This window comes from Telmatherina bonti, assembly GCF_933228915.1.
Source record: "Telmatherina bonti genome assembly, chromosome: 15".
Lineage (NCBI taxonomy): Eukaryota > Metazoa > Chordata > Actinopteri > Atheriniformes > Telmatherinidae > Telmatherina > Telmatherina bonti.
In genome coordinates this window covers 6,233,529-6,261,027 of record NC_136613.1, presented here as the reverse complement: position 1 = coordinate 6,261,027, position 27,499 = coordinate 6,233,529, and the positions used below count along the sequence as shown (strand labels likewise).

Below are 27,499 nucleotides of genomic sequence, written 5' to 3'. Positions count from 1 at the left end.
GCACCGCACCTGCTTTCGCCGTCATTGTAACGTCTCATAAACAGAAGGATTAGGCTCATATGAACTCAATAAAAAAAACAAAATACAATGTCAACACAGCATCCAGCCCTACATGTTGGAACCTGAATCAGAGCCTGAAAACGAAGTGGAAAACAGCAACCCACAGCAACGAATGCAGCAGGATGTCTCTCTTTGGTAAACTCACCAGCCATCGTTGGAAATAACTTTATCCCACGTTTTCCACCCGCCTGATGTATTTGTACATGCCCTTGTTAACCAGTAGAAGGTAACCAATCACCGAACCTTATCCCCGGGACGTCACAAGTTTTCGTCGCCATGAAAACCGAACGGAGAGCGTGCTGGAACTCAAACTCAAACATGCGTTTAGGTGATAAAAAAACAGTGTCGTTCACATGTCTGATGAGGATTCAACATTGTAACACTGTAGAAAGCTCAGAAAACTCCAAATACCAGAATAGCACCACTTTAATAAAGGAGTAACACATTAAAACTACACTATGTGCATAATTTCCACCACAACCTTTCTGTTGCAAAGAACTGGGCTAAGTTCTCCAACTTTCCAACAAATATAGCTTTACTAAGTGTAGAAGTGCTCCTTGAAGAGTTGAGTCTCCAGCTTGCTCTTAAAAGTAGACAGGGACTCTGCAGAGTTGAAACCCAAAACAAATAAACGCAGAAATATTTAAAAGGAAAAAAATCTTGAAATCAGTCGGAGCACCTACGTTTTGAAAATACACAAAGTCCAAACCCCTTTCTTTCTGCATGTTCTAAGCATAGACTGGATATAAAAGATGGGCGGAGCCTCCGTGACGTCACCCGTAGGTTTCTGAAGAGCTGAATTGAAGTTCGGTGGGCGGTTCCTACCATCACCATCTTGGCAGAGGCATGCATGTCATCTCTCCCAGAAAAAACAAAAATGGGCAAAGAGGTGGAGCTGAGAGGGGGACTGTGAGCGTCATGGTGGATGATTGACATCGAGCGAACTCCGACCTTCCTGTAGCTAAGAGCTAACTGAGCTAACCAGCTAACGGAGGTAAGCAGGCTAAAGCTAAGTCACGTCATTAACCGGTAAAAACCACGGTTGTTTAAACTTTAAAACTTTCATTCTGAAAACTTTGCCTTTTTCATTCTTTTACACCTGACAGCGTATTTGATACAGTAAATCATTCTCTTCTTCTGTCACGTCTGGAGCACTGTGAAGGCGCTGCTTGGGACCGGTTTAAATCTTACCTCACTGACGGATCTTTCTGTGTGCAGCTGGAGCATTTGCTCTGTTGGAGTCCCTAGTGGATGACGGGTGAACTGCAGTTTTTGGCACTTCTTTCTTAGGGACTATAGGAATCCCCAAGACCACGGGAAGGGTCTCTGAGGCTTTAAACATGCAGATCCATATTGATTAATGACAGTTACTGATTTAACTTTGGATTTATGGAAGGACAGAGCTAGAATATCTTATTTCTGGTGAGAATCCAAAACCAAGCATGGTTTGGCATGGTGTGTGGCACCATTGCCTAATAGTAGGGGGGGACAAATGGCAGCTGAGTTTGACTGACATTTCACCATCCAATCATTTACAGCGGGTTGATAAAAATGATTGGATGGTGTTTTTTCAGTCCCATTCATTCCACAGGCGATGAACATTTAATTAATTAGCTGTAATTACAGTGTGAAGGGGATTTTAAGCAATGTAGTAAAAAATACTCCTGGAAAACATCTCTGCCTTCAAATGGACACCTGGAGGGCAGCTGAGACAAAACAACATGCATGTTTTATATCACAGCTCTTAATATATTTATCTTCATGTATTTTTTTATTTTACAAAAGCCTCACACCCCTAAAGCATAATATTAATTATAATAAAAATAACACATTTTATTTTTAGCTACCTGTCAATAGCCAGAACACCAGATCATTAAAACAAGCTGCTGTTTGTAAAACACATTAACTAAAAATGTATATTGAATAAAAACCTGTTTGTTAGAAAAAAGTGATAATGGTGTAGATGGAAACTGGAAAACAGTTCCAGTATCGACGGCTGAAGGCTCTCAACCTCATCATGGACATGTGAGCAGATGGAGAGCGGGAAAGAAGAGGATCAGAGAGTTAGGGATGGAGTTCAGAAAGATGTGGAGGAGGAGGATTATGAAGTGCTTTGAAGGGGAGGAGGAGAATATTTAAATAAATCCTAAACTGCACAGGAAGCCAGTGGAGTTGGGTGACTGGTCAAAGTTCTGGTAAAGGAATTCTGCGCTAACTGGAGTTCATGGGTCCATTTGACAAACAAAGTTACAGCACTCCAGGCGAAAAGCAACAAGAGCCTGAAGGTGAGCGAAATAAAAGAATCATATATCGATGACGAGACTTGTGAAACCAAGTAGGCAGAGCATTGCAGGATTTAAGGTTTAATTTACACAAACTGAAGACCAACATGGATGAAAGCCTGACAATGAACTTTCAAAGTGGAAAAGAAACCACATACGAAGGTGGACTAATGAGAAACTGGAGAAGCTAAAACCTAAAACACAAGAAAAACCCTACAGAGTAAGACATGAAAAACAGAACTAAACATAACCCGAAACCAAAATCCCAGTGACTGTGTCAGAAGATCTGGTTGTGGTGGACTGAATCGAGTCTTCAGGAAACACTGTTTTAATCTCATCTTCGGAAATATGGACGTGTGTTTGGTGTAGAGGTTGAGCTGAGTGTCATTAGCATAGCCTAGGAAGTTCACATTAATGGAGCCTGGGGTGAAGGATCACCAGTGGTGACTGGAGATGGTTGTGACACCACTTTTATGTTGGAAAAATCTTGTAATCATGATATTGTAAGCTTCTGTAGAGGTCAGAGGGTCAGAACATTTGTAGAGAAGTTCTTGTCTACTTCAAAGTGTCTCTGAAATGTAAATATCTACAAAGAACAACAAACCCCCTGTTGGAGACTGGCGTTGTAAACCTCACTCTCGGGGTCCTACACCAATAACGGTGATGATGATGTTCCCAGATGGGGTTGGGGAAGGAAGAGTATATGAGACTGTAATTCTAAGATGATTGTTTGTTCACCTTATCCATGGGCTTGGGCCAACTTTCTGTTGGCTTCATAGACTGTATATAAAAGATGGGCGGAGCCTCCGTGACGTCCTCCATAGGATTCTGAAGAGCTGAATTGAAACTCAGTGGGCGGTTCCTACCATCGCCATCTTGGCAGAGTCATGAACGTCGTCTTGCCAGAAAAATATATATATGGGCAAAGAGGTGGAGCTGAGAGGGGGGCTGTGAGCATCATGGTGGATGATTGACATCGAGCGAACTGCGAGCTTAAAGCAAACCAAGCTAACCCGGAGATAACAGGAGCTAACCAGCTAACGGAGGTAAGCGGGCTAAAGCTAAGTCATGTTGTTAACCAGCTTAAAACCACGGTTGTTCTACGTTCTTCTTACTTGAAGCGAGAGATAGAGTACTTGTCAATCAAAAGGACACGCCCCTAAATATGCCGAACTTCGAGATTAAATTACTTTTAAACGGGCGAGTTAAGAAAAAATTCACTCCCCCCACAGTTGTCATGAAGGTAAACCTGACCTTTCATTCATTCATTTCCTAAACCGCTTAATCCAATTCAGGGTCGCGGGGAAGCTGGAGCCTATCCCAGCTGGCTTTGGGCGACAGGCAGGGTACACCCTGGTCAGCTTGCCAGTCCATCGCAGGGGTAAACCTGACCTATTAAACCTAAAATGGATTTTTGTACCAGGCTGTAAACATGTTTATTTTGCTCTATACATGTTTATTCCTTCTGTAAACATGTTTATTTCTACTGTAAACATGTTTATTTCTGCTGTAAACATGTTTATTTCTGCTGTAAACATGTTTATACCTCCTGTAAACATGTTTATACCTCCTGTAAACATGTTTATTTCTGCTGTAAACATGTTTATTCCTGCTGTAAACATGTTTATTCCTGCTGTAAACATGTTTATTTCTGCCGTGAAGTTGGTCTTTTTAACATGGGGGTCTATGGGGATTTGCGCTGTTTTCCAGCCCCTAGTGGATGAAGCGGGAACTGCAGTTTTATGCACTTCCACATAGGCTTCACTTTTAACTGCTGGGGTCTCCGTCCATCTGTCATATATGGTCTATGGTTGGCTTCTATGAACTCTTTGCAGCAAGTAAAAATTTTGGACCTTGTCACTACTCTGAATGTCTATCATTCATTCTCCAACATTTTATTACTCCTGACTCAAATGAAGGGCTCATTAACTTGTAAAGAACTCGATGAGCAGATAAATTGCATCAGTTGTGCTAGAACGCGACAGAACTAGAACATTCAGGGTAGGGGTCCCTGAGGGGTCCCTGAGGACCAGGACTGAGAAACACTGAGATAATTAATCATAAAAATCAAAATAACCTAATTATACTTTGTATTCAGCTAAAACCCTGACTCATGCTGCAGGTCGATGATTGTAAGCAAAGCAGCAAATCTGCAACTAAATCACTGAGGAAGAAGGACTCCAGATGTTCCTGCAGTGCAAAGTTTTCAACCACAACCTGTTTAAAAGTGATGCAGTGGGACCTGTAGAGAGCTCTGCAGAAATAACCTCGGTGTATAGAAGCTCCCAGAGAGTGCCAACCTGTGCAGAGCCATTGTCAGTCATCTGTGTTTGCTAATGATTGGAAGCATTATTTTTTATTCAGAAGCTGACAAAATAATCAGTGTTTTCCCTTTCATCAAAATCCTTGCATCAGTTTTAGAGTTATGTTGCTAACAGAGACACAGATCTGCAAGCCAACACCACCGAATACATGACGGCTGCCTTGGTGGAGGTGATAATCCTTTGAAATGAACACAAATGCGGAGGTTTTTTTTCATTAATATCTGTGAATATACAGGTGATATTCCTCTTCTCCTGCATCATGATGTGTCTGAAGTGGGAAAATCAAACCTTACCTACACGCTGGGAGGGGGAAGTTGAGATGGGAGGGGATTTTGTTGGTGAAAACCTGAAAGATTGCTTTGATGCCACCAGATCCTACACACTTTCCTACACATTAAACCTTGTTTTTCTCATGTCACGCCTCCCAGAAATGGGCTTAAATGAGCTTTTGCATCAGCCACATTGGTGGAAATGTTCCTAACTTAAAAATTTAGTGAAAAGAACAAGAAGTGCTTCCCGTTAATAAAAGCTAACTTTACATCAAAGTGTCTATCATCAGCTGCAGAGTAATAACCCTCATATGACTCTAATTGTCCTGCATGCAGAGGCAGAACATCAGCCAGTACATGATGTTTCAGCCGCTACTGTTTACCTTCATGTTCCAGTCAAACGGGGACAAATCCAGCTGCAATATGGCTGATGTTTCTATTGACGCGATCCTGCTTGTTTGAATTTGTACGCTTGGTCGCCGGCGGTTTTCTGGCACACCTTTTTCTGCAGCTCCAAAGAGACCCACCATGTCATGAGTCAGAGCTTACACATGAGTAACATTAAACCAAAACAGCTTGTGTTAGACTGATTACATACATTTATTTAGCAGCCTGCAGGTGCTCATTTATCCTTGGTAAAATGAGGTGAATGAGGAAGCTGCTGATACAATGTTGTAGATAACAGAGGCTCAGCAGTGTTCAGACAATCAGAAACATGATAGAAATGTTCCTTCATTACCACAGAATAGATACTGATCTTTTCTAAAGTTTCTCAGAGATGACAGATTATGTTTGGTTTTTTTTTTTTTTTTCCCAATTTCAGCTTTATTTGTATAGCGCCACTTCACAACAATGTCAGTCTAGCAAAGAGAAACCAACAGATTGCATTAAATCTTGACTTGGATCCAATCCCCCATCCTGAGCTGCATGAGGCGACAGTGGAAAGAAAAAACCTCCAGGTTGGACTGGAGAAGACAGGAAAGACAGGTCAACATGCACTGTGACTTTTATCCAGTATGACCTGCAGAAAGAGGAGAAATGTGCTAATGATGGCAATACTGTCATATATTTATACATAGAGGAAAATGAGCAAAGGCTGCATAACTAATGGATGGCTAGACTACCCCTAAGAGCACAAAACCCACATTGGGAGCTGGTTCCATAAGAAAGGAGCCCAATAGCCAAAGGCTTTTCCTGCCATCATACTTTTAGAGACTCTGGAACCACAAGTAGACCTGCAGTCTGAGAGCGAAGTGCTCTATTTAATATAAATGGAACTACAATGGGTATACAGTCGGGCTTGGTCATTGAGAGAAGCTAAAACAGGCAAAATATGATCTCTCCCACAAATTCTCATCAGAAATTAGCATATAAATATTCAGTACGAAGCTGCAGCCGACAGTTTGTAACTCGCAGGTTTTCGTTCGTTTGCAAAACAACTGCGTGAACATTTAACGATCAGCAGTGTTTAGATTAGTGGCGGGTGTAGGAACTGCAGCAGGCAGCAACGCTTCTAAACCTGAACCTCGTTCGTCGTTCAGCAGATTGTAACTGTATTGCGATTTAACATTGTTTGTTCGTGTTTCTGTATCGTATTGAGTCTTATCGCGGTAAAGACGTTTCCTTTCAGCGAATAATTTCAGATAAGGGTGATTTGTTTATTAATATAACTTCAGCAACAATTAAAGGAGATTAAAGACTTGAAAAGTGGATTTCATATCGTGTCACATATTCCCAGAAGGATGTGCTGGGAAAAACAGGTTGGACCTGATATTATAGAAAATCTTACACATATATGCATCGATTCTTGATGTTTGCATTTTAATCTCTCCAGGTACTCAGTTCTGGTGTCTTCTGGACATCGTGCCCATTAAGAATGAGAAAGGCGAGGTGGTTCTGTTTCTCGTGTCACACAAAGACATCAGTGACAAGAAGAAGGAGCAGGATCCTGAGCAGGGGCCTGAAACTGGTGAGTTCTTCTTACTGCTGGGGCTGCAAGTCTTATCATCTCCTGTCCATGTGAAATTTCGTTTGATCTGAGAGTTCAATCAGTTCTTAAAGAGGTGAAGACCTGCATGTTAACAGGCTTCCGAAACACTGCCTGGAGAGAACCATGATGATGGATAGCAGAGAATCCTGTCACATGAAAAAGAAGCACCTTGTTATGTTCATTTTGTATCAACTTCAGACCAATCATCCCATCTGAGGAGATCTAATGAAGCAACATAAACATTTTATTCCATCAATAGTATAAAATTGTTGCATCTAACATGAACCCACTTCATGTCAGATGCAGCGTCAGGAAGACATTTAGGACAGCTAACAAACATTTTTACTGTGCAGATGAGTTTTAGGGCTTTGGTTTCTTTGTTTTAGTTTTCAAAGAACTTTGTTTTAACGGCACATCCAAAGTAAAATCTGTGCTTGGCTGGATATTTGAGTTGATGGGTTTCACAGCAAAACAGAATGAAGAAGAAAAGTGTCCTGTAAGCTTTTCTGCTGACGCAAATAGTCCAACAAGGTCAGGCAGATAATTTAAAGGAAAAGTTGATTGAGGTGGTAAACACACAGCCAAACAACATGTAAACACACGGACATGCAACATGTAAACACACGGACATGCAGCATGTAAACACACGGACATGCAGCATGTAAACACACGGACATGCAGCATGTAAACACACGGAGTAAGCAGCATGTAAACACACGGACATGCAGCATGTAAACACATGGACATGCAGCATGTAAACACATGGACATGCAGCATGTAAACACACGGAGTAAGCAGCATGTAAACACACGGACATGCAGCATGTAAACACACGGAGATGCAGCATGTAAACACATGGACATGCAACATGTAAACACACGGACATGCAGCATGTAAACACACAGCCAAACAACATGTAAACACACGGACATGCAACATGTAAACACACGGACATGCAGCATGTAAACACATGGACATGCAGCATGTAAACACATGGACATGCAGCATGTAAACACATGGACATGCAGCATGTAAACACACGGACATGCAGCATGTAAACACACGGACATACAGCATGTAAACACACGGAGAAAGCAGCATGTAAACACACGGACATGCAGCATGTAAACACATGGACATGCAACATGTAAACACACGGAGAAAGCAGCATGTAAACACACGGACATGCAGCATGTAAACACATGGACATGCAACATGTAAACACACGGACATGCAGCATGTAAACACACGGACATGTAGCATGTAAACACACGGACATGCAGCATGTAAACACACGGACATGCAGCATGTAAACACACGGACATACAGCATGTAAACACACGGAGAAAGCAGCATGTAAACACACGGACATGCAGCATGTAAACACACGGACATACAGCATGTAAACACACGGAGAAAGCAGCATGTAAACACACGGACATGCAGCATGTAAACACACAGACATGCAGCATGTAAACACACGGACAAGTAGCATGTAAACACATGGACATGCAGCATGTAAACACATGGACATGCAGCATGTAAACACACGGACATGCAGCATGTAAACACACGGACATACAGCATGTAAACACACGGAGAAAGCAGCATGTAAACACACGGACATGCAGCATGTAAACACATGGACATGCAACATGTAAACACACGGACATGCAGCATGTAAACACACGGACATGCAGCATGTAAACACACGGACATGCAGCATGTAAACACACGGACATGCAGCATGTAAACACACGGACATACAGCATGTAAACACACGGAGAAAGCAGCATGTAAACACACGGACATGCAGCATGTAAACACACAGACATGCAGCATGTAAACACACGGACAAGCAGCATGTAAACACATGGACATGCAACATGTAAACACACGGACATGCAGCATGTAAACACACGGAGAAAGCAGCATGTAAACACACGGACATGCAGCATGTAAACACACAGCCAAACAACATGTAAACACACGGACATGCAACATGTAAACACACGGACATGCAGCATGTAAACACATGGACATGCAGCATGTAAACACATGGACACGCAGCATGTAAACACATGGACATGCAGCATGTAAACACATGGACATGCAGCATGTAAACACACGGACATGCAACATGTAAACACACGGACATGCAGCATGTAAACACACGGACATGCAGCATGTAAACACACGGACATGCAACATGTAAACACACGGACATGCAGCATGTAAACACACGGACATGCAACATGTAAACACACGGACATGCAGCATGTAAACACATGGACATGCAGAGTGTAAACACACGGACATACAGCATGTAAACACACGGACATGCAACATGTAAACACACGGACATGCAGCATGTAAACACACGGACATGCAACATGTAAACACACGGACATGCAGCATGTAAACACATGGACATGCAGAGTGTAAACACACGGACACGCAGCATGTAAACACACGGGCGTGCAGAGTGTAAACACATGGACATGCAGCATGTAAACACACGGACACGCAGCATGTAAACACAGACATGCAGCATGTAAACACACGGACATGCAGCATGTAAACACAGACATGCAGCGTGTAAACACAGACACACGCAGCATATAAACACATGGACACGCAGAATGTAAACACACATGCAATATGTAAACAAACGGACATGTAGCATAAAAACACACATGCAATATGTAAACACACGGACGCGCAGCATGTAAACACACAGACATACAACATATAAACACACGGACACGCAGCATGTAAAGACACGGACACGCAACATGTAAACACACGGGCACGCAGCATGTAAACACACGGACATTCAACACTTTTAAACACACGGACATTCAACACTTTTAAACACACGGACATTCAACACTTTTAAACACACGGACATGCAGCATGTAAACACACATGCAATATGTAAACACACGGACATGCAGCATGTAAACACATGGCCATGCAACATGTAAACACACGGACACACAGCATGTAAACACACAGACACGCAACATGTAAACACACATGCAACATGTAAACACACGGACATACAACATATAAACACACGGACACACAACATGTAAACACACGGACACGCAACATCTAAACACACAGACATACAACATATAAACACACGGACATGCAACATGTAAACACACGGACACGCAACATGTAAACACACATGCAACATGTAAACATACGGACATGCAGCATGTAAACACATGGGTGCGCAGCATATAAACACATGGACATACAACATATAAACACACGGACATGCAACATGTAAACACACGGACATGCAACATGTAAACACACGGACACGCAACATGTAAACACACGGACACGCAACATGTAAACACACGGACACGCAACATGCAAACACACGGACACGCAACATGCAAACACACGGACACGCAACATGCAAACACACGGACACGCAACATGTAAACACACTTGTAATATGTAAACACACGGACACGCAACATGTAAACACACAGACATACAACATATAAACACACGGACATGCAACATGTAAACACACGGACACACAGCATGTAAACACACGGACACGCAACATGTAAACACACATGCAACATGTAAACATACGGACATGCAGCATGTAAACACACGGGTGCGCAGCATATAAACACATGGACATACAACATATAAACACACGGACATGCAACATATAAACACACGGACATGCAACATGTAAACACACGGACATGCAGTGTGTAAACACAGACACACGCAGTATGTAAACACGCAGACAAACAACATGTAAACACACGGACACGCAACATGTAAACACACGGACACGCAACATGTAAACACACGGACACGCAACATGCAAACACACGGACACGCAACATGTAAACACACTTGTAATATGTAAACACACGGACACGCAACATGTAAACACACAGACATACAACATATAAACACACGGACATGCAACATGTAAACACACGGACACACAGCATGTAAACACACGGACACGCAACATGTAAACACACATGCAACATGTAAACATACGGACATGCAGCATGTAAACACACGGGTGCACAGCATATAAACACATGGACATACAACATATAAACACACGGACACGCAACATATAAACACACGGACATGCAACATGTAAACACACGGACACGCAACATGCAAACACACGGACACGCAACATGCAAACACACGGACGCGCAACATGTAAACACACGGACACGCAACATGTAAACACACGGACATGCAGTGTGTAAACACAGACACACGCAGTATGTAAACACGCAGACAAACAACATGTAAACACACGGACACGCAACATGTAAACACACGGACACGCAACATGTAAACACACGGACACGCAACATGTAAACACACGGACATGCCGCGCGTAAACACAGACACACGCAGTATGTAAACACGCAGACAAACAACATGTAAACACACGGACACGCAACATGTAAACACACAGACACGCAACATGTAAACACACGGACACGCAACATGTAAACACACGGACACGCAACATGTAAACACACGGACACGCAACATATAAACACACGGACATGCCGCGCGTAAACACAGACACACGCAGTATGTAAACACGCAGACAAACAACATGTAAACACACGGACACGCAACATGTAAACACACGGACATGCCGCGTGTAAACACAGACACACGCAGTATGTAAACACGCAGACAAACAACATGTAAACACACGGACATGCAACACGTAAACACACGGACATGCAGCATATAAACACATTGACACCCCTCCCTACACAACCTGATAAGGATGAAGTTTCCATTTCGGCATGAAACAACCAAGACAGCTGTAGATTGATGAAGGAAACAACAGAAACCAAAAACACCTTTCCTCTTCTTCATGTGCAGTGTGTTACAAACTTTAAAGTCCAAACAGAAAATCTTTACATAAACATTTGTGGGAGGATGAGCAGTCATCTTCCAACCGGAGCATCCCTGCTTTGATTCTAGGCTTGTTCTGACTACATGCCATTAGACACTGAATCCTCTACCGCCTCTTTATGTGCCTATCGGGGTGTGTGTGTGTGTGTGTGTGTGTGTGTGTGTGTGTGTGTGTGTGTGTGTGTGTATGTGTGTGTGTGTGTGTGTGTGTGAGAGTAGACGACTGTGGCATGTCGTGTAAAGCACTTTGAGTGGTCACCATGAAAAGTGCTGTAAAACTACACGTCCATTTATCAGTTGTCCACAGGTTTCATTAAAATGTTGTTACAGTTGATTTCATGTTTCTTTTATTATAATTATTTAATTTAAACAGCTGTAATTTACAACAAAGGCATCTGTAGGCACTTTTAAAGAAGCTATCCAGTCAAATTTATTCAATACAACCAGCAGAATTTAGTCTCCTCTCCATAGAGAGAGACTAAGTTCTATTATAGAGACTATTATATTATATTATAGAGACTATTATATCAATATAATATAATATAATATAATGTTTAGATTCTACTTAAGGAAATATATTGTGGACATCTGCACTGGTTGGCTCTTTTTGCCGACTGCACCAGTTTGCATGCTGTAATCAAAGCACACCGAGCCTGTTACAGTACCGTTAAAAGCCAGCTTCATTAGAATACTCGAAAATGCAAATCTGTTCAGTAAACCCCTCGAAATGATTTTGAATATCTGCGGTAAGACTCAGCTGTATAATTTCAATTACCCTTCACCACCGGAGAGATCAGCAGCGTGCACGGCATCCTGCCTGATGAGTTCTGCAGTCATTGTGTTTGCAAGCAAACAATCATTAAACCTCAATTAATAACTTTAACCATCCGTTTTCCCCACTGTAAATCTCACCGCGATTAAGTAAATGAGTCTGTCAATTTCAGCATTTCATTAATATCAAAGGTTTCCTAAAATGAAATGTGGCTGTGCCACGTAAACACGCTGAGATTGCACACACACACACACACACACATCCAGCTGCCTGGTGTGAAGCAGACGCTCGTGAGGGAAGCCACGCTTTAAATTCCTCTGCAGGATTTGTGAGTTAATATAAAGCAACCAGGAATTGTCAGCATTTTTCTACACAACTTTGTCTTGACATTATGTATCAAATAGCTGAGGAGTGTTTCCAATCCACTTTATTTATATAACACACTTTAAAAAATCATTTAATAACGTGTTGTGTATTATGACACATAAATGCAGTATTTAAAAACATACACACAGCCAGGCCATCTGCACTTCCAAAGAAAAGATTAAGATACAGTAAAAATATAAGAATAGAGGACAAAAGACAGTAAAAGAATTTATTCTAAAGACAATCAATAAAAAATTTCAAAAACACATTACAAAACTGTAAACATCAAGCTGCGCTGGAATACATTTTCCAGAAATTACGGGACTAAAATCATTTTAAAAGACTAATAAAAAACAAATAATTGATCAAACAGAACGGAATTCTCATTATGTTTATCGATAAATCTTTACAGGCGGTCCTCGGGTCACACAGTTCTTGACTCGCGTCGTTTTAACTTTACAATGCTCATTAAATAAAAGTAAATTTAAGAAATAGAGCAAGTTTTGAAGATACCAGGGTCCATATAAGATCTTATGACGGGTGACACGGAGGCTGAGACGACACTACAGTGCGTGTTTTAGTTGCCAGTTTTGTTAATATGATTAATACATGTATGTAGTACCTACAGCCCCCGGCAGCTCAGCTAAAGTTACCTATGTGGCGCGGTCTGCCATCAGCTGTGTTAACTTTAGCCTGAACATAGACATTCAATTCAGCTTTGTTTGTAAAGCGCCACTTCATAACAATGTCGTCTCAGGACACTTTACAGACACACCAGTTCAAGCCAATTCATAAATAGCCCATGAATACGATTGCATCGAATCTTGACTTGGATCCAATCCCCCATCCTGAGCTGCATGAGGCGACAGTGGGAAGGAAAAAACTCTTTTAACAGGAAGACAAAACCTGCAGCAGAACCTGGCTCAGGGAGGGCAGCCATGCAGACTTCAACTCAAGAGATGTTCGTATCCTTACTATAAGATTAGTTAAAAAGGAAGGTTTTCTGCTTGATCTTTCATTCATTCTGTCATTATCCTAAAAGCTTAGTCCGATGACGGTCACAGGGGAGCTGGAGCCGATACCAGCAGTCTTTGGGCGAAAGGTGGGGTACACCCTGGACAGCTCGCCAGTCCATCGCAGCAGCTTGATCTTAATAAGACATAATAAAGATATATGTTTATATGTCTACGAGCCAGTCTCTCACCAGTCTGCGTGCCAGTACTTTCATAACTCTTCCTCCCTGAAACCGAAGAGCAGAAATTATGTGACAATGAGCAAAAATACTGATGGAGTTTTGGGTTAAACTAAAAAGAACAGTCTTAAATGTCACTTTTTCTGAAAAAGCATTTTTCTGGGCTATTCTTTTTTCTGTTTTTAAAGAAAGGACAAAAAGTTGAGAGTATATCCACTTCTTCAGGGACCAGTTCACCACTGCACACGATGACACCCATGTACATGACATTATGTCTCAGGACGCGCCGTCCTAACCCTCACTGGCCTCATTGGGGAAGCTGGAACAATATAAGATGTTCAGGTGGAAACGTTAGAATAAGGTTATAATAAATACAATAAACTAAACTTAAAGGTCCAATTTTATGTAAAATTCCCTCTCTAAAGTTTTCTAACAGTCATATGCACCCCCTCACAAAGGTATATAACCCCCAATCCCCAGTGGATACTGATATTCATCAGTAAAACAAACAATAAAATCTTCAGATTGTTTCTGAATGAATGGTTTTGTTGAGTATCTGAAAAAAAGTCAGTTTTTCTCACCCAGAGTTGCTTTTCACATTTAATAGTTTCTTATTTCTGTGAGATCAGAGTGTGAGACACCAACATGCAAGACAAAAACAACCCATTTGGATGTCTAAGACGTGTTCAGTCTCTAATAAAACTTCAGTATTTTTTTAATCTTGCAGCAGTTTCCCTCCAATAAGTCCCAATCTGAAACCAGGAGAGTGTGTTTCTGGCACAGTTTAAGTTGGACTGCGAAGACCGAGAAGAGGAATGAAGTAATCAAGACTCAAGATGAAGTGTTTAAATTTTAGTTGTTGTGAGATTGCCTTTCTGAGCTGCGGGAAGTGCTGCTTCCTTCAGCACCTGTTAGAAATCACTTAACTTCCTCCCGTTCACTCAGCAGATCTCCCGCTTGGCTGAAGGTGTGACGGCCTGGAAGCAGAAATCATACAGTTCATACAGTTTACACGCATCTTCACACATGCATCAGCCTGAAACGTAAAGGTGGCTGCGGACATAAAGGCTGCCGGAGAACAGAAGGGGATCTGAATATTTGCTGACTGTGCATCCAGTCATCACTCAGGTTTCTGCTTAACTAAACGCTTCTGGAAATTAAATATGGAAATATCTGACAACAGAAGAAAAATGAGAAAGAATGACGTTTGTGTCGTGAAGACTGCCTCAGTGGGAGTCTGTAGAAACAACGTGCTGTGACTTTTTAAATCGCTTAGTAAGATAGAAGTGAACCCATTTCCAGTTTAAAATCAAGCTTGGCAGAGACAGCCACTGGATTACAGACCTCTGTAGACACAAACATCTGTAAAATTACCTTTAAAAACAGACACAGCATGTTCAGACACATGCATACAGTATTAACCAACTTTATGAATAATTTAAACCTCATTGCACGCTCACTTTCCCCACCAGCTCACACAGACTTCCCCTGAGCACATACAGTGTGCTCTGTAACATCCATGAGCGCTGCATAATGAGGAGAATCTGCCCTGCAGCATGCAAATATCATCTCCCCCTTTGCATTTTCCCATTATGCCAACAGCAAAGGCGTGTTGAGTAAGGTGCTTCATTGAAGCATCATGATGTCATCGCAGCCTCCATCAATGGCTTCGTGCAAAATGTACTTGTTCACTTATTTGGCTGAGAATTAGATCTGTTCATGTCTGTATAGTGAGTCTGCAAACAGCACATTCAATAAGCTGAGCGGTTCCCAAACTCTGTCGTTGTCCATCCGTGCCCACCCCCTCGCCCCCCCACCCTTTTCATGATCAACTTCAATGTCTCACCGCCTTCACTAACACCTACAACCCCACACTCATCCATCCATCATCTACTGCTTATCCGGGGTCGGGTCGCGGGGACAGCAGCCTAAGCAGGGAAGCCCAGACTTCCCTCTCCCCAGCCACATTTGCCAACTCTGCGGGGGGGATCCCGAGGCGTTCCCAGGCCAGCTGAGAGATATAATCCCTCCAGCGTGTCCTGGGTCTTCCCCGGAGTCTCCTCCCAGAGGGACGTGCCTGGAACACCTTACCAGGGAGGTCCAGGAGGCATCCTGACCAGATGCCCGAGCCACCTCAACTGGTTCCTCTCGATGCGGAGGAGCAGCGGCTCTACTCTGATCTCCTCCCGGATGACCGAGCTCCTCACCCTATCTCTAAGGGAGAGCCCGGCCACCCTGCGGAGGAAACCCATTTCAGTCGCCTGTATACGAGATCTCCTTCTTTCGGTCGGCGCAGAGTCCACATTACTGCAGACGCCGCACCGATCCGTCTGTCCATCTCACGCTCCATCCTTCCCTCACTCGTGAACAAGACCCCAAGATATTTAAACTCCTCCACTTGAGGCAGGACCTGACTCCTGACCCGGAGAGGACAATCCACCCTATTCCGGCTGAGGACCATGGTCTCAGATTTGGAAGTGCTGTTCAGGGGCGGCTGGCCAATAGAGGGCGCCGCCCTCCCAGGCAGCTCCCAGTAGGAAGCATTGTTCATAAGAGTTTTGCAAAAACGTCCAAATTTACATTTTTGTATTTACATAATGGATATACCCAGTGACACAGTGATAAAGTGGTGTAAATTTATATTTTTTTAACAGAAAAACTTTTATTTAAAATGTGTTTTTACTGCATGCCTACTGTCTATATGCCTCGGGTCCAGCTTTGGGGCGATCGAAAAATCGCCCCGAGGGGGTGGGGTTTTGCAGCACATTAGCCAATAGCATAATCATATTGCTGGCGAATTTAGCCTATCAGCGTGGTCCAAATAGTTCCCTGAAGGGCGACAATTTTATCGCCCCAAGCCTGAACTTATGCAGTTGGACGACACTCAACAGACGCCATTTTTCACACGATCGCACGATGGAAACTGTAGTAACTGGCATTAACTCTGTCAGATCTCTCCTTCAAAACCCATTTGAGAGGAGAACTTTGATGGAGAAGATTCAGATAAAAGAGCTGGGCCCAGATCAACCTGACCTCACCATCAAACAAGCGGCAAGCAAGAAGGGAAAACCTTATGTGAGAGGATTCTCCCATGACTGGTACACCAGAAAGGCTTGGCTAGCTGGATGCAGCTACGCTAACGCTTTATTTTGTTTCCCATGTTTGCTTTTTAAAACGTCTGGGATAGATCCCGCCTGGACCGTTACGGGAGTGAGGGATATGAAGCTTCTGTCAGAGAAAATTAAAAAACAGGAAAATACCAGAGCACACATGGATAACTCTGTGAAACTAGCCATGTTGGGAAGGCAGAACATAGCTACGCAGCTGGATGACGGTCACAGGCTGGCGGTGAGGAAACACAATGAGGACGTGGATAAAAACAGACATGTTTTATCCAAAATAATTGACTGTATTAAGTTTTGTGGCGCCTTTGAGTTGGCCTTGCGTGGACATGACGAGACAGACTCGTCTGAAAACCTCCTCCAGAGGCTACACACCGTCCTCCAGAGGCTACACACCGTCCTCCAGAGGTTACACACCGTCCTCCAGAGGTTACACACCGTCCTCCAGAGGCTACACACCGTCCTCCAGAGGTTACACACCGTCCTCCAGAGGTTACACACCGTCCTCCAGAGGTTACACACCGTCCTCCAGAGGCTACACACCGTCCTCCAGAGGCTACACACCATCCTCCAGAGGCTACACACCATCCTCCAGAGGTTACACACCGTCCTCCAGAGGTTACACGCCGTCCTCCAGAGGCTACACACCGTCCTCCAGAGGCTACACACCGTCCTCCAGAGGCTACACACCGTCCTCCAGAGGCTACACACCGTCCTCCAGAGGCTACACACCGTCCTCCAGAGGTTACACGCCGTCCTCCAGAGGCTACACACCGTCCTCCAGAGGCTACACACCGTCCTCCAGAGGCTACACACCGTCCTCCAGAGGCTACACACCGTCCTCCAGAGGTTACACACCGTCCTCCAGAGGCTACACACCGTCCTCCAGAGGTTACACACCGTCCTCCAGAGGTTACACACCATCCTCCAGAGGTTACACACCGTCCTCCAGAGGTTACACACCGTCCTCCAGAGGCTACACACCGTCCTCCAGAGGTTACACACCGTCCTCCAGAGGTTACACACCGTCCTCCAGAGGTTACACACCGTCCTCCAGAGGCTACACACCATCCTCCAGAGGCTACACACCATCCTCCAGAGGTTACACACCGTCCTCCAGAGGCTACACACCGTCCTCCAGAGGTTACACACCGTCCTCCAGAGGCTACACACCATCCTCCAGAGGCTACACACCGTCCTCCAGAGGTTACACACCGTCCTCCAGAGGCTACACACCGTCCTCCAGAGGTTACACACCGTCCTCCAGAGGCTACACACCGTCCTCCAGAGGTTACACACCGTCCTCCAGAGGTTACACACCGTCCTCCAGAGGCTACACACCGTCCTCCAGAGGCTACACACCGTCCTCCAGAGGTTACACACCGTCCTCCAGAGGTTACACACCGTCCTCCAGAGGTTACACACCGTCCTCCAGAGGCTACACACCGTCCTCCAGAGGTTACACACCGTCCTCCAGAGGTTACACACCGTCCTCCAGAGGCTACACACCGTCCTCCAGAGGTTACACACCGTCCTCCAGAGGCTACACACCGTCCTCCAGAGGCTACACACCGTCCTCCAGAGGCTACACACCGTCCTCCAGAGGTTACACACCGTCCTCCAGAGGCTACACACCGTCCTCCAGAGGCTACACACCGTCCTCCAGAGGCTACACACCGTCCTCCAGAGGCTACACACCGTCCTCCAGAGGTTACACACCGTCCTCCAGAGGTTACACACCGTCCTCCAGAGGCTACACACCGTCCTCCAGAGGCTACACACCGTCCTCCAGAGGCTACACACCGTCCTCCAGAGGCTACACACCGTCCTCCAGAGGTTACACACCGTCCTCCAGAGGCTACACACCGTCCTCCAGAGGCTACACACCGTCCTCCAGAGGCTCCACACCGTCCTCCAGAGGCTACACACCGTCCTCCAGAGGTTACACACCATCCTCCAGAGGCTACACACCGTCCTCCAGAGGTTACACACCGTCCTCCAGAGGCTACACACCATCCTCCAGAGGCTACACACCGTCCTCCAGAGGTTACACACCGTCCTCCAGAGGTTACACACCGTCCTCCAGAGGTTACACACCGTCCTCCAGAGGTTACACACCGTCCTCCAGAGGTTACACACCGTCCTCCAGAGGCTACACACCATCCTCCAGAGGCTACACACCGTCCTCCAGAGGCTACACACCATCCTCCAGAGGTTACACACCGTCCTCCAGAGGCTACACACCGTCCTCCAGAGGTTACACACCGTCCTCCAGAGGCTACACACCGTCCTCCAGAGGCTACACACCGTCCTCCAGAGGTTACACACCGTCCTCCAGAGGTTACACACCGTCCTCCAGAGGTTACACACCGTCCTCCAGAGGCTACACACCGTCCTCCAGAGGTTACACACCGTCCTCCAGAGGTTACACACCGTCCTCCAGAGGCTACACACCGTCCTCCAGAGGCTACACACCGTCCTCCAGAGGTTACACACCGTCCTCCAGAGGTTACACACCGTCCTCCAGAGGCTACACACCGTCCTCCAGAGGCTACACACCGTCCTCCAGAGGCTACACACCGTCCTCCAGAGGTTACACACCGTCCTCCAGAGGCTACACACCGTCCTCCAGAGGTTACACACCGTCCTCCAGAGGCTACACACCGTCCTCCAGAGGCTACACACCGTCCTCCAGAGGCTACACACCGTCCTCCAGAGGTTACACACCGTCCTCCAGAGGCTACACACCGTCCTCCAGAGGTTACACACCGTCCTCCAGAGGTTACACACCGTCCTCCAGAGGCTACACACCGTCCTCCAGAGGTTACACACCGTCCTCCAGAGGCTACACACCGTCCTCCAGAGGCTACACACCGTCCTCCAGAGGTTACACACCGTCCTCCAGAGGCTACACACCGTCCTCCAGAGGCTACACACCGTCCTCCAGAGGTTACACACCGTCCTCCAGAGGCTACACACCGTCCTCCAGAGGTTACACACCGTCCTCCAGAGGTTACACACCGTCCTCCAGAGGCTACACACCGTCCTCCAGAGGCTACACACCGTCCTCCAGAGGTTACACACCGTCCTCCAGAGGCTACACACCGTCCTCCAGAGGTTACACACCGTCCTCCAGAGGTTACACACCGTCCTCCAGAGGTTACACACCGTCCTCCAGAGGCTACACACCATCCTCCAGAGGCTACACACCGTCCTCCAGAGGTTACACACCGTCCTCCAGAGGTTACACACCGTCCTCCAGAGGTTACACACCGTCCTCCAGAGGCTACACACCATCCTCCAGAGGCTACACACCGTCCTCCAGAGGCTACACACCATCCTCCAGAGGTTACACACCGTCCTCCAGAGGCTACACACCGTCCTCCAGAGGTTACACACCGTCCTCCAGAGGCTACACACCGTCCTCCAGAGGTTACACACCGTCCTCCAGAGGCTACACACCGTCCTCCAGAGGTTACACACCGTCCTCCAGAGGCTACACACCGTCCTCCAGAGGTTACACACCGTCCTCCAGAGGCTACACACCGTCCTCCAGAGGCTACACACCGTCCTCCAGAGGTTACACACCGTCCTCCAGAGGCTACACACCGTCCTCCAGAGGTTACACACCGTCCTCCAGAGGCTACACACCGTCCTCCAGAGGCTACACACCGTCCTCCAGAGGTTACACGCCGTCCTCCAGAGGTTACACACCGTCCTCCCAGATGGACAGAAGGCCAAACTTATCGCCAGGCGTATGACGGGGCTGCTGTTATGAGAGGGGCCACCGGAGGTGTGCAGCGCAAAATCCTGGATGTTTATGAAAATGCTCATTACGTCCACTGCGACGCACATCAGCTGAACCTAATCATGCAGCAGGCAACGTCCCACATGCCCAGGATCGGCACGTTTCTTTCCGACCTCGCTGGATTCTTCTCCAGGTCACCAAAGAGAACCGCGGTTCTGGATCAGGTGGTTTCTCGTAGACTGCCCAGAGCCTCGGCAACACGCTGGAACTTCCACAGCCGCGCTGTAAACACTGTGTACGAGCACAAAGACGACCTGCTGAAGTGTTTCCAGACCATCAGAGACTCAGAAACTTTGACAACCAAACTAGCAGAGAGGCTGGGGGCTTTGTGAGGACGCCTCATGTGGACATGCTGTTCAACCAGCTACAGAAGAGGAACATCCACCCTGTCTGGATTAAAGCTCTCCTTCAGCGGTTCCACCACAGTTTGCTCAAGATCAGGTAAATAATTATATCTAAAGTAACGGACAGAATGTTATTGTCAAAGAGCAGGTGCTCAATCAAATCTGTAAAAAATTGTATTAGTCTTATTATCATAGTAAATTATTCTTATAGAGCACAGAGTTCTTTTAGACCTTCAATGGAAACGAGTAACATTTGACTGAATTATCATTAGTTTTTATCAGATAATCTTCAACATGTGAACTTTTCAAAGACAAAACTTTTGTTGAGTTTTATGATGAACTCAGTCTTAATCCAGGTTGTTACTCATACAGACCAAGTCCACAGTAGGTTTAGATCTTTAGCTGTTTCACAGATATTTAAAGTGCTCATAAACATCAGTCATGTAAAGGTAATGAGTGAAACTTTTTATGTTTGGACCAGGATGTCCATCCCGTCCCTCTGTGAGAACAGCTGGACAGCCACTAAAGAGACGGAGGACGCTGGGACCAGAAGAACAACAGAGGTTGGCCACAGAAGTAAGTCTCATTTTTCCCTTTTTTTTATAGAACAGAGAAAAAGAGAAGAAAAAAGATTTGGTGAGAAAGATCTTATAAACCACAGCCAATAGGAATAAAGTAACTGACAGGCTGTGACTAATATTTATGTAGTCTGGACTCTTATTTTGGTGAAATGATGCTCTGTCTGACAGAGTGATGTTAAATATGTGGCTGGGGGGGAATAATTGCTCCCTCCTTAAAATAGAAATATTCCAGTTGTAGTTTTATTCTAAAGGAAAGCTTCTGTTTGTTCCAGGTCTGTGATACCATCCTGGTGCATGCTGAGGAACGCTTTGCATTCACTCAGCATCTCGTTAGTGCAACACGGCTGCATGGAGATCTTTTTCCTCAGCACAGCGGGAGATTTCCAGAGGCAGCAATGGACACAACGGTGGAGGCTTATCCCATGCTGGACAAGGCCAGGCTCAGAACTGTCCCTCATCTACGACAACAGAGAGTTTAAAGCCTCTGTAGCAGTTTTTCATGGAGAACAACCTTCAGAGCACTTTCTTAGAGACTGCCTGCCTTCTCCAGATCCTCATGACGACTCCCATGACAACGGCTGAGTCTGAGAGGTGCTTCTCCACTCTGAAGAGGATCAGGACCTTCCTGAGGAACTCCATGACTCAGGATGGCCTCAATGCTCTGGCATTGCTCTCCATGGAGAAGAAACTTGTGAGGGACATTCCTGACTTTAATAGGAGGGTCATTGAGAGGTTTGCCGTGCAGAAGGAGAGGAGAGCAAGGTTCCTCTACAAATGAACAGAAACTTTACACAACTGATTTCCAGAGATGGGAGGTTGTGCCCCCATCAGGTCATCTCCATGCCATGTGTTTGTTCTGTTCAGCCACAGCAGTCAGCATCGGAATCAGCTGCTTCAGTGGCTTAAATGGAACACTGTTAATAAGCCATCTTCCTTTTATAGATGACTACATTGAGAAGTTTTGATATTTGCTGTTATGGTGTTATTTCATTGTTGAATGTGTAACCTTCAATGGGAAATATCTTAATTTACTCTTTTGCATTAGCTAATGTTTACAATCTTTGACAATTACTGGAAGTGATTTCCAAAGATTCCACCTAAAAAATATCTCACCAGCCGCCACTGGTGCTGATTCTCATCCCAGCCGCTTCACACTCGGCCGCGAATCGCTCAAGCGAGAGCTGGAGATCGCGACCAGATGAAGCCAACAGGACCACGTCGTCTGCAAAAAGCAGGGACCCAATCCTGAGGCCACCAAGTCGGATCCCCTCAACACCTCGGCTGCGCCTAGAAATTCTGTCCATATAAGTTATGAACAGAATCGGTGATAAAGGGCAGCCTTGGCGGAGTCCAACCCTCACCGGAAACAAATCCGACTTACTACCAGCAATGCGGACCAAGCTAACAACTCCACACTTATAATGAAAAATGAACAAAAATACACCACAAAACAGGATCTTTGCAGATGTTTTATGGTCTTCTGCCTCATCAGTCATAGTTAAAACCTTATAAATGTTGGGGGGGAGGGGTTTGAGACATCTCGGCGGGGAGCTCTAACTTGTTTGGCTTTGTACTGCCAGGTTCCACAACATAGTGCAGTTTATTACCTGTCACCATGATAGTCCTGCTCAGGGCAACATATGTTGGAATATCTGTTGTTTTTAGTTGTTGAGCGCTGCCCCCACCAGTTTGGCAACCATTGCCTGAGCCTGACATTAAACAAGCGAACCCTGTCTGGGCTTCGTCCAAACGTAACTGAGTCCACCCATCAGCATCTTTTAAAGGTCGCCATTAACACATTTAGCATGTGCTATTTAATGAGAGCAAACATTTAGTAATAATTAACCAATCTATTGTCATTATCAGTGATCTGTTGAAGTCTGGCAAGTATAATCAATCAAAGATGGGTAAAAGCAAACAGAAATTAGTTTTTTTTTGTTTGTTTTGTAAATCATTCTGCATGATATTTTTAGTTTTGGCACTTTTCATTGAAAAATATCATCACTAAAAGGCTAATGGTGAGCATCGAAGATCCTCTGAGTCAGTCACTCATCTGACCTTCCAACAAGCGTGCAGCAACGCCTTTTTGTACTTTTCACATTGGAAGCTGCACCACCCGTCGGTTTGTGTTTGTCTGCACATATCCAGGGCACCCACCTGCATGTAGGATAGAATAAAGTCAGCTTTTTGGGGGTCTTTGTTCGTTTAAAATGTGATTATGGATTCTATTCTACAGAATGATTTCCATATCCCCATTAATGTGGCTGTAAATTAGAAGGCGACTGTTTGGGAGGTGATTAGAGCAACATTCACCAAGCTGCTTTTTCCTTTACTTCAGTTCACACGATGGTGATAAAACATGGACTAAAGTCTCGTTTTTGGCTGTTAGATTTGTGAAAAACAGATTGCTAGTGGTCACAAACAAACCCTGTTAGTGTCAGAGTGGGATTATTGTTCCTCTTGTTACTGTGGTGATGCCAGAGAGTTGAAAGATGGATGAAAATCTCCCATCTGAATGCAGCTGTGATCCCAGTAGATCCCCTCGACCTTCGCCTTCTCTCTGCAGGTGTACAGCGCACCTTTTCAGGGAACATCAGTCATCTCTTCATCCTGATGTGCCCCCCTCATCTGGATGGGCTAAATGACCACTCCTCCTCGATCCTTCTGAAAGAAAAGCAGCACTTTATTCTCTTCTATTCTATTCTATTCTATTCTACAGTCATTTAGCAGACACTTTCATCCAAAGCGACTGACATACACACTCATATCCCTGCAAAATGGAGGGAAACTGGGAGTGGGCGGAGCTTTGCATTTATATCCTTTAGATATTTAATGCTATTTGCTTGGTGTTTGCTGGTGAACAGCCCACCAGACGCCCTGCTTGTTGGGTATGAAACAGACACAATGTTGCTCCTGAGAGATCCATGAGCTCACTTTTTAATGCAGGTTTCTGGGCTCCATATGCTCTGATATGTTTTATTAATAAGCAAAGAACATGCAGCTTTAGCTAATTGACCCCAGCCCACACACAGCCCGGCAGTGTTCTCGCTTTTAGCTGGAGACGGAGACGGTCAAGCGAGGCTACCTGGTGCCACAGATATGCAATCAACATTTTATTATTAATGTTCCTCTGTTTCTGTGCTACGTCTGACGTGACTGGCCTTCAGTACAGAGAAAAATAACACGATGAATCAGCTTTAGCCTAAAACTCATAAAACACAACCGGTTTTATTTTTTTTCCACAACTTATTCCAATTGTTTACATTAAACATTAAGGTTCAGACCAAACTTGCAAATAAATTTCATAAAACTTTTATTCTGGTATTCGATTTTCTTCGTTTTCCTGCAGTGTTTTCTGTGAGCATCCCTGGAGGAGACAAAGCTTTTTAATAAATCTCTGCACGCATCTTTGCCGCAAGGAAAAAACTCCCCTTTAACAGGAAGAAAACCTCCGGCAGAACCCGGCTCAGGGAGGGCAGCCATCTGCCTCGACTGGTTGGGGTGGAGACGACAGGAAAGACAGATCAACATGTACAACTGCACTTATTCAGGAAGACCTGCAGAAAAAAGGATAAATAAGTTACAGACGACAATATTGTCATATATTTATACATTAATATATTAGAGAAATAGAGCGAGGTACTTCTCAGTGCATCAGGTAACATCCCCATTGCTACATAAGTAATGGTTGGCTAGACTACCCATAACTATAAGAGCAATGAGCAGAACCTGGACAGTTGGGTCCCGTACATGCAGACTCCAACTCAGGAGATGCTCATATCCTAACTATAAGATTCATGGAAAAGGAAGGTTTTCAGCTCCATCTTAAAGGTGTGGAGGGAGTCTGCCTGAACCCACGGTGGGAGCTGGTTCCATCAGAGAGGAGCCTGATAGCTAATCGTTTGCTCTGGAGATGGAGGTGAAATGTCATTAACCCGAGACGCAGCAATTTACTGCCAGTAATTCACTGGAAGACGGCAGTTTCCTACGGAGAGTCGTGCATGAGTAAGAGATGTGCACGTTATCGCATGAACGTTAAGCGGGAGAAGCGCATAAGGGAGAGTAGGAGCGTTTGTCCCTGGGGAAAACATTTAGGGGCGGAGCTTAGAGTTCAAACTAAACGGTTCCCGTCTCTCATGGTGCAGAATCAGGTGCAGCTGCTTCATGATTGGTCATTTTAGCGCATCATCATAAAGATTTCATCAAAGTTACACAAAATGACGCAAATACAGTGTTTCGTTGACAAAAACCAAACAAAAAGCTATGACATGCTAGAACAACCGTGTCCAGTTCTGGCCCTTAGGGGCCACAATTTTGCAGGTTTTCCATGCATCCCTGCTCCAACGCACCTGACTCAAACTGACCAGTCATTGTGCAGAACTTCATAGGCTGCTGGATCCATTCAATGTAAGCCAGGGGTCTGCAGGACTTGGTCCACGAGGAGCAACTGAGGACACACCTGCGCTAGAGTTTACTATCATGTCTGCACCCAGTAGATGAAAAGACAGATTTTTCATTTAAATTAAATATGCAAATTACAAATAAATATCCAGATAAATGGAAATCTAAATAGGAACTGTTCAGTGTAAAAATGGCATTTTGGCCATATTTTTACCACCACTCTACTAGTTACTCACATGTGTCAGAAAAGGTGACGTATTTTCCTCAAACAGCTTGATGAAGCCACATCTGTTTACATCTAAATCATCTCCGACTGTGCATGCAGAGAGCCCCTCACTCCTCGGTACGCTGTCTAAATTGCTTGAAATCTATCCTCGATATTACAACCAAATCAAATTTACTTGATGGAAATTAAATGATTTGTTTACATGGGTGGGTTTTTTTTTCCAAGAATTACATCATGTTATGCCCAGTGGGACCAGTGAAATGGGAAATGAAAAGTGGAAATAAACAGGGACATATTTTCTATCAGGATTATTGGTTCATCAGTCCAGCGTGCTTTCCACTTCGCCCTTTTTGGAAACCTGAGTTCAAAGTAAATAATGGATTCCTTGTGAGAATCCATCGCACTGGAAGCGTTGCCTGCTACGTCTGGGAGCTGTTGCCATAGCAACTGCCCTTATCCGGATGGCTGGGGGTCCTGCACTGCAGCCCTACGGCTGTGGTGTGGACGGTGGCCTGCCCTGATCTGGGTGGTTGCTTTGGCAGCTTTTGTGGACTTTGGTGGACTGGCTCCAGGTGTGAGACCAGACGTTTAGCATTTTATTATATTATATTATATTTATTTAAATTATTATGCACATGTTAATTACTATGGTGTGTTTAACATGTGTAACCTTTATCATATGAAGCACTTTGTGTTGCCTTTGGCAGGAAAAGCACTTCATGAACAAAGTTTGATTTGACTTTGATTGCATGAATGAGCTGCTCATCATCACTGGTATTGATCCTGTTCTAAAGATGCAGATCTAAATCCATCCT

The 27,499-nt window shown here is 44.9% G+C and overlaps 1 protein-coding gene across 1 annotated transcript in view; it reads left to right on the top strand.

The window, feature by feature from the left end:
* Positions 1-27,499, top strand: part of kcnh3 (potassium voltage-gated channel, subfamily H (eag-related), member 3) — a gene marked incomplete at both ends in the record, with an annotated part of 246,651 nt that overhangs the window by 161,574 nt on the left and 57,578 nt on the right. The window contains one exon of the mRNA XM_079253829.1: positions 6,770-6,904. Coding sequence (XP_079109955.1) covers positions 6,770-6,904 — 135 coding nt within the window. The remainder of the gene's footprint in view (positions 1-6,769; positions 6,905-27,499) is intronic.